Raw genomic sequence first — 9,188 nt, 5'->3', positions numbered from 1 at the left:
AGCAACAGAAACACTGGAAGTCTTATTAGCAATAAAAATAGAGGATTTTTCTTAGGTAAATGAACAGCTCAGTTTATGAATAAAACAATTGTATGTAATTGTATGTTTTTTTTGTTAAGCATTAAGAGATATAAATATTATTTTCTGTTTATCTCTGTTTTTATTTGCTCTGTTCTAGTTCATTGTTTTCCTCATACAGAGGAAACATGGGGAGTAGTGGCTCCAACACAGCCAATCAACATCTCAGGAAAGGATGTCCCACCCACAATCGGGGACAAAGCACCCAAAAGGGACCCAAAACTAGAAAATCTGACTTAGGAGGCTCCACAGTCTAAACCCCAACCACAACCACCACATGGTCAATAGCAGGCCAAGAAAAACCAACACCGGGAGAAGAAAGATCCACCACCAGATCCGATGGAGGCAGATCCGCAGCAAAGGATTGAGTCACAAGGAGGGGTGTGAATGTGGAATTTGAAGACAGCAACAAGCAGGAAACATTTTCGAAACTATGACTTTATTATGCTACAAGAAATAACATTATAGATTTTCTCTCCTAATTTTAGCCTAATACTTTGTTAGAATTAATACTTATGATTATGCATCTTTCCGTGTTTTGCACGCTGCCAAACTAGATAAATATGACTTCAACAGTATTAAACTCGACTTCTGGAAAACGCACCATTCAAAAACTATGTATGCTATTTGTGGACTTTCTCACGGAAGAAATTTCTCCAAGGAGAACTTCTGATTGAAACATTGTACACATTTATAGGAAATCGGATGTCTTGTCCGCTCCCTCTGTTATATCAATATATGAATCAGCTACTCTACATTGTATAGCAAGACCACAATGGAAGGAAAGCAAAATGGTCTGTGTCTGCTAGTTGCAATTGTGTTGGAATGCCTCTTTCTGTGTGCTTCACAAATTTCTGCAGGTGACAAGATGGTAGAAAACAATTCAGATAAGCTGAGCCTCGGAGGATTTCTTATTAGTCAACAAGATAGATCTTGTTTGGTGTCTCCCAATCAGACATTTTCTGCCGGATTTTATGAAGTGGGTGACAATGCATATGCTTTTGGCGTGTGGTACACTCATACGGCGAATCTAACAGTTGTTTGGACGGCAAACAGAGATCAGCCCGTGAACGGAAGGGATTCCCGTCTTGATCTGCAAACCGATGGAAACCTGCTTCTGTATGATGCAAATGGAAGGACTGTATGGGAAACACACACGGCCGGCAACGACTTGAATGTTAAAGAGGCTGTTCTACTGGAAACGGGAAATCTTGTTCTGCTGAACTCATCTGGAGGGAGCGTTTGGGAAAGTTTCAAGTTTCCAACAGATACTCTTCTTCCCCATCAGCCACTCATAGGGAATTCTCAGTTAGTATCTAGGTTGGGCACAGATCCCATTACCTCAGGATACTATCGTCTCTATTTTGACAACTACAACTTTCTTCACTTAATGTTCCAAACATCGTATGTGGTCTCCAATTACTGGCCTTCCGTCTACGATGGATTATCGGGATTCAACCTTAGCCGTTATGCAGTTTTGGACGAGTTTGGTGGCTTCAAATCAAGCGATAACTTTAGTTTCGCCGCCTGGGATTATGGCCTAAATCTTAAAAGAAGATTGACCTTGGATCCCGATGGCAATCTGAGATTATAAACATTGCAGGAGGATAAAGGAGTCTGGACCATTTCTTGGGTGGCAGTTCCCAATGAATGCTCCGTTCATGGATTGTGTGGAATCAACGGATTATGTATTTACAACCCTGAAGCTACTTGTACTTGTCCCCCAGGTTTCCACATAAAGGATCCCTCCGACAGATTCAAGGGCTGCCAGAGAAATGTGGCACTTCCGAACCTTGGATCCAGTGCTGCAGAGTTTATTTATCTCTCTCACACAGATTATTGGGCTAACGATCTCAGACCGTACGCGAGTGGGAAAACTACTGAAGAATGTAAGAGATTGTGCATTAATGATAGTGAATGTGCAGGTTTCAGCTACGTTCCAGACGGCCGGGGAAGATGCTACCAAAAAGGCCTACTTCTCAATGGATATCAATCTCCTGCTGTAAGCACACAAATGTATATTAAGGTCTCCCGCAACGATTTCTCCCTTCTAAATTCCCCAGTTACTAGCGAAATCGGGCTTAGATGTAGCAGATCTGATAGTAGCGATTTCAGGACACCCAAGAAGAGGAGTGTTATCAAGTATCCGCTGGGATTCGCTGCTGCCGTTGGACTGGTAGAAATTGTTTGCATCCTGTTGGGGTGGCTGTACATGTTCCGAGTGCATAAAACTAGCTTTGATTTTGACAGTCAAGGGTATTCCGCTATCCCCTTGGGATTCAAGAAGTTTAGCTTTGCAGAGCTGAAAAAAGCTACAAATAACTTCACGATAAAGCTCAGAAAGGGAGCTTTCGGAAGCGTCTACAAAGGGGTTTTGGCTGACGAAAAGGTCGTGGCGGTGAAACGACTGGAAGGAGTATCTCAGAGCGAGGAGCAATTCTGGGCGGAGGTAAGCATGATTGGCAGAGTTCACCACATGAATTTGGTTCGCATGTATGGCTTCTGTGCAGAGGGGCATCACAGGTTACTTGTTTATGAGTTTGTTGAGAATGGGTCGCTGGACAAGCATCTATTCACAGGAAGTGAACCCTTGGGTTGGAAGGAAAGGTTTGCCGTTGCAGTGGGCACGGCAAAAGGATTGGCTTACCTTCATGAAGAATGCTTGGAATGGATTCTTCATTGCGATGTGAAACCTCAGAATATACTTTTAGACGGGAAATTTAGTCCCAAGTTATCTGACTTTGGACTAGTAAAGCTGGTGGACAGAGAGAGCGCATTCTCCTTCTCTAAAGTTCGTGGAACTCGGGGATATGTAGCTCCTGAATGGGTGATTAACCTTCCCATCACAGCGAAGGCTGATGTGTATAGCTTTGGGATTGTGCTCTTCGAGATTGTAATCGGCCGAGATACATCCGATCAATCAAGAAATTTGGTGCAATGGGTATCTAAGAAGATGGAGGAGGGAAAGCTTTTAGAGGATGTCGTGGATGCAAAATTGAATGGAATTGTTGACATGGAAGAGTTGGAAACTGTGGTGAGAACAGCATTATTTTGTGTTGATCAAGACCCGAGTTCGAGACCTTCGATGAGCCAGATCGTCGAGATGCTTTCTGGATAGACCAGAAATGGGAAAGCCGTGAAAAATGGAGTTTGAACAATTTACAGCGATAAGGCACTTGTAGCCACTCAATTTGTGTTGGTACGTGATGCTGGCACAAACAGTTCGAGAGCACTTTTTTTCCTTTCCTTATGTTTTAAAAAAAAAAAAAAAAAAAAAAAGAGTTTGCTTTCTTGTTTAAGTGTTTAAATTAGTATGAATCGCCCAGTTTTAACTGATATATAATAGATGTATGTTAAAGGAATTTTTAGATGTCATTTTTCTCTCTTTTCTAAGACTGTTGTAATGATCAGAAGCAAATTTGAAATATTGAAAAAAAATATTTTCATATTTTTTTTAGTTTTTCTACATGTTAGTAATTAGTGTTTTTGAAGGTCTTTGGGATATTTTCAGCCCTTGAAACTTTGGTCTGTCCCTCAAAACGTTGTCGTAAGCATGTTCTCTTAGGACTTCGCCTTCAACTTTTGGAGACCTTTCCAACGAATTAAACGGCTCACGATTTCGAGTCGCGAGTAGAAAGTTATGTCTAGTTAAAGTTAAGACACAATTTCATATAATTTTTTGAAAAATTCATAGTTTTGGATTTTATCATATAAATAAACAAATATAATTGTTGGGTTTTAATTCTCAAGGGGTTTCGGTTACCCTTGGAATCTCATGAACCGTTATATGTTGGATTTTTGAATTCAATGGATTACTTTTTGGCTTGCTTCAATTCTATGTTTACCTTGTTCATGTAAACAAATCCACAATACCGCAGGTTCTCACTCAGGTGTTGTCATCCGAATCCATAATTCGGATCATGTAAGCTCCATAAACAGTCTTTTTGGTCGCAATTTCAAGATACGGAGTGTGTAATTATGCAATTCAGAGAAGATAGTTCAGTATATAATGGTAAAATATTTTGCGTATAATGAAGATGTATTTTGCTTACTCTCTGCAACTATTGTATTTGATATACAAAATTCTATTTCTTGCAACAGACTATTTATATTGTGTTGCAATTATTTGGTTAGTAATAGAGTTTATTGGCAAATCTTCATTTTGTATAAGAGTAACTGATTGTTTTGAGTTATAGATTTGGTATAAGAGTAGCTAATTGTTTTGAGTTGCAGTCTTTACCTTCGGGTGGTAGGAATGGGAGAGAAGTGCATTCTTTCTCGGGGAGGGATAGGTGGTAACAAGAGTGGTGGTTTAGATGGATGACCGGAACATGATCGGAATAACGACTTATCTTTGTCGAAGTAAGGCTATTCTGAAACTAAGGTCGATAAAGCTGCAATAATCATTAAGAAAATAAAATATTTGACTAATCTTAAGTTTGATCACTTATTTGGTTGTCTTATATCTCATGAACAAGATTGAGAAACGCTTTTTTGAAAAGGTGATGAGACTTAGGTTTTCTCAGAATTATAAATCACAAAAAATGAAGATGTTAATAATAATAACATCTAAAGATAAAGAAAATACACGAGTTAGAATTATTCTAGAGGTAACAAAAATATTAAGTTTTTTTTATTCTAATAGGCATGGCTACTTTGAAAGTGAGTGTAGATACAGAAAAAATAATAACAAGAAAAACATGAATTATACTAACGAGGATGAGGAGACATCTCCAAGAAATTTATTTTCATTTTATGAAAATGTTCAAAATAGTTTTAAAGAGTTTTGCCAATTAGCTTTGAGTTATTCTAACCATATTTCTAAAAATAATAAGTTTTTTCTATAATTGATGAAAGTTTAAAAAGCAAAATTAAGCTTGTTGATGGAGGTTGTAGAAGCTATAAAAGTATCGGACAACTAAAATGAAGTTTACGAAGGATGTGCTAAAAGAAATATGTAAGACAAAAACTTTTAAAATTTATTGCATGTAGGGAAATTATCCATTTCAATTAGTTAATTATAATTTTTGTGATCATATGGAAATAAAAAGATTTGGTAAGTCATAATGCTTCATTACCTTCAATGATTGATTTCCCTAAATGTGTTTGAAGAACAATGATGAAACATTTGATACGTTCAATATTTTAAAATACATTATTAAAAATGAAAGTGGTAGTAAAATAAAGTTCTTAAGGAATAATCATGGAGGATAATTTTACTCAAGAGATTTTACAAGTCATTGTCATCTTAATGGGATAAAAATACAGCTAGCTAATACTTAAACACATTTACAAAATTTTGTCATTGAAGGGAAGAAGCATATAATGGTAGAAATGACACAGAAAAATTCTCAATTGTATTACATCTTGTCTATCGTCACATACTTGAGGGATTCAACTAGGTGATCTAGTTTGCCCTTATCTCTTCATTCTCAATGTTGAAGGATTAGGAAGGTTTCTTTCAAGGAAGGCATGTGGATATGGGTTGTGACTTAGAATCTTACCTTAAATTTGATTACGATACTACTTTGATAGTGATTCCGAAAGTATAGGGGGTAGTTCAATTACACATTCATTTGTATATACAATTGGTTGTCTCGAGTCTATTTATTTCCATCCCTCTCCTAAATAAGATCTTCAAACAAGAAAATGTTGAAAGAGCATATTTATTTTTTGGTGAATAAACTATATTATTTTATATATTATTTTATACATATTTGTGTTTACGTATTCTTCTATCTCCCTATTGGTTTCAAGGATTGGAACCCCCTATGACAAGCTACAAATCTAATATATATATATTTTAATAATCTCTCTTGATTTCTTTATTTTTTTATTATGAAAAGGTGATTAATTTTTTTGTTTATTTATTAATGTTTTTGTATATTTATATTTTTATGCTAGTTTTATTCTCTAAAACATTGGGTACGAGGGTATGACACCTCTCCCTTACAAGTCATGGATTTAGTGTTTTTGGTAATTTAGAAACATTATGTAGCCTATAAATTTGTATTATTCTACTCCCAATCAACAACACAATTAAAAAAAAAAATTCTAGTTGAACCAAGGGAAAATCCACAAGAGGGTTAAAGGTTAGATTTAATCAAAATAAACATAAAACACATTAAAAATACCATTATACCTTCATGAAGACAATCTCTTGTTCCTCATATTAGACCTTTCATGAAGTGAAGAATGCACACCTTCTTTACTTGATTGGATTGGTCCTATGGAAGGATTATGGATTTTTCTCCACTAGACAACAAGATTGGATAATGCTTGATAGAGGGATGGATTGGATGATAATGGCTAAGTGTGGGATGATTTTGGCATTATGATGGAATTATGGATGATTTTGGATCTCAAATGGACAAGATAAGATTAGATGAAAAGTGGATGATTTGTGAGGAGATGAGACTCCAATTTAATGAAGGGTTGAGATTGATTTGAAATGGAGGAGAGGATTGAGAGGACAAGGTGTGGGATTGAAGAGATATAACATAAAGGAATTTCTTGTCTCAACATCTCTCGAAGTACATGGGGAAGAGCTCCCAAGTACATTGGGAAGAGGAAAAGGAATTAAAAATTCCTTAGAGAAAGTGCAGAGGAATTAAAATTTCCAAAATAAGAGGATGTGTGGGAAGACTAAATGGATAAAGGAATGAAAAATTCCTTGTGATGAGGAGGCATGGGGTGATTCAAAGAATTTGAATTTCTTTGGAAGGATAAAGGTGATTAGGGATTTGCAAATGATTAAGGAGATTGATTAGGTGGCTTAATGAGTGATTAAAGTGCAAGTGGAAAAATTTGGAGGATGTGACATGAGGAGAGAGAATAAGTGGAGGAATTTAAAATTGGAGGATAATGATAAGTATGATTAGAAAGTGATTAATTAGTCTAGATGATAGGATTAGAAAAGTGATTTGTAGGAATCGTATGATTAACTTATTTAATTGAAATTAATTAACTAAGTAGGGTTTAGAAGAAATAAATGATATTTGAAATTATTTATTTAGAAGAGTGGGAAATAATTAATTTATTGATAAATTAATTATAAGGTTATAATGACAATATTTATTAAATAAGATATAGTCAATTTTAAGATGAAGACGACTAACACAATTAATAGAATTATTATGTGGAAATGAATAAATTAATTAAATATTAATTTAATTAATTTTAGGTGTCTACACCAATGATAAAAAAATAATTAACAAATGAGAACAAACGAGACTTGGAATTTATATTTGCACACTTTCAATTTTTTTTTAAAACTTGATAAAAATGAGATATAGATATATTATTATAGGAAGGGAGATCATAAAAATGCATACACAAAAAATATATGAGGGCAAGACGAATTATTTTGAGCTACCTAGTATTTTTGAGCTATTTGGTATTTTATCTTAATCTTGGCTTTAGAAGTTGGTGTAACAAGTAAGTGATTGATGTAAATATTATGTTAAAGTACTTCTTTCACATCCACCCAAAATATGTGAGGATTGCATATATTATCATTAAACTAAAGAGATATGAAAATAAAATAGTCTCACTAGAATAAGGGAGTACATAAGTAGTAGGGACTGCTACCCATAAAATTCCCAATGCTCCCTCAGTATGCCTATTATACTATAATTTCTAGCTCTCTTTAATTTTCTTTGTAGGTAGAAATTCAACAAGATAAAACTAATAATAGTGACACTTTGATAGGAACATATATCTTTTTTTTATCACAACAAAAGTTATTCAAATACTAAGGTTTCATACTTGTTACATTGATAAGAGATTTATTACTCTTTCTTTGTGTAAACTATATCCAAGACTAACATATATTATTTTCTCCCTTCATACATGCACATATTTTTCTTTCATAGAGTTATAAATGAGAACACTATCTTACCTCCTTAATTTAATAAAAAACTCTATATTTTAGTAATTGAATCATATCTATCTATATGTATTGTAATCTTTATGTTGGTGTAAATTATGTCTCATAATTACACATTACTTAAGTTGACTTAGTATAGTGCATTCATTGTAGTTTGCATATGAGACCCTTAGGGAAGTAAGCATCTAGGGAAGGTAGTTGTAGGATAAATTCCAATTTTTTTTAGCATATCTTGTTATCACATTCCACCTTCAAAGGGCAGTCTACCTTTTGTGAAATATCTTATTATTTCTCCTACCTACCTTTGTATCTTATTGGGTCACATGTCATGATTGTGTTCTTTCATATCCATATGGCCTTGTTTTTATAAGAACGTTGGTCTTCAATGTATGGTTTATCTAGTTAATCCATTTTTGCATCTTGATGAGAACACAATTTGTTCCTATAAATATTTATCTCTCTTGTAATATGCTATTGATTAGGTTCTAGATCTTGGTTATTATTAGAAAATTCTTATATGGTACCAGAGTCATTGGAGCTCTATTGGGTAGTCATTTTGGAGAGATCTTGGTGCATTTCATATTCAGATTTGAGGATTTGTGTGATTTGGGAGCATCCTATGCCAAATCTAACATCACCATTAAGTTAGAGAGGCTATTTCAATAAATTTTCACTATAAAGCTACCACTATTAGGAAAAATTCATCTTCGAGGAATTAAGAAATTTGTTTTCCTATTAGGTGGTACAAACAATTTTTTTTTTTTTAAAAGGTTTTAAGAAAATTGTATGGATTATTTTAAAAATTCTCTATTTATTAATTTCATAATTTTTAATTTGTTATATTATTAGGTTTTTTAGAAGAATTTATTTTTTAAAAATGATATTTTGTGGGGAGTCTATCTTTTTTCTCCCACATTGTACCCTTCTTCCGCTACTTTCCCACATATCCTTGTACTTCTCGACAGACTACTCGTACACTATCACTGACTGCCACCCATCACTGCCCATACTCTCCTTGGCATCCACCAATCATGGTTCATCATACTTCGATCAATGCCCTAAGCTCCATCGATGAGCTCCTGTTGTTGTATCTTTGGTTGCATAACAGTTGATTCTTTTGGCTCGTACATAGGTCTCCTACCCTTTGCCTAGTCTTCCTCCCATTGGTAGCCTTTCCTAGACCTCACTCCCACTGCCAAAAACAAAATCACTTGTTGGCCAA

General features: G+C 34.8%; 2 protein-coding genes across 2 annotated transcripts; both read left to right on the top strand.

Moving 5' to 3' along the window:
- The first annotated feature begins 853 nt into the window (after positions 1-853).
- Positions 854-1,672, top strand: LOC131065280 (putative receptor protein kinase ZmPK1). Its single transcript, XM_057999744.1, has one exon. The coding sequence runs from the start codon at positions 854-856 to the stop codon at positions 1,670-1,672; it is 819 nt and encodes a 272-aa protein (XP_057855727.1).
- A 382-nt stretch (positions 1,673-2,054) lies between these two features.
- On the top strand, positions 2,055-3,326 carry LOC131065273 (putative receptor protein kinase ZmPK1). The gene has a single exon (XM_057999739.1). The coding sequence runs from the start codon at positions 2,093-2,095 to the stop codon at positions 3,194-3,196; it is 1,104 nt and encodes a 367-aa protein (XP_057855722.1). The 5' UTR covers positions 2,055-2,092; the 3' UTR covers positions 3,197-3,326.
- The last annotated feature ends 5,862 nt before the right edge of the window (positions 3,327-9,188 follow it).

Source organism: Cryptomeria japonica, chromosome 1, assembly GCF_030272615.1.
Source record: "Cryptomeria japonica chromosome 1, Sugi_1.0, whole genome shotgun sequence".
Classification (NCBI taxonomy): domain Eukaryota; kingdom Viridiplantae; phylum Streptophyta; class Pinopsida; order Cupressales; family Cupressaceae; genus Cryptomeria; species Cryptomeria japonica.
The sequence above is the reverse complement of the archived record's forward strand: the minus strand, read 5'-3'. Positions and strand labels throughout refer to the sequence as shown.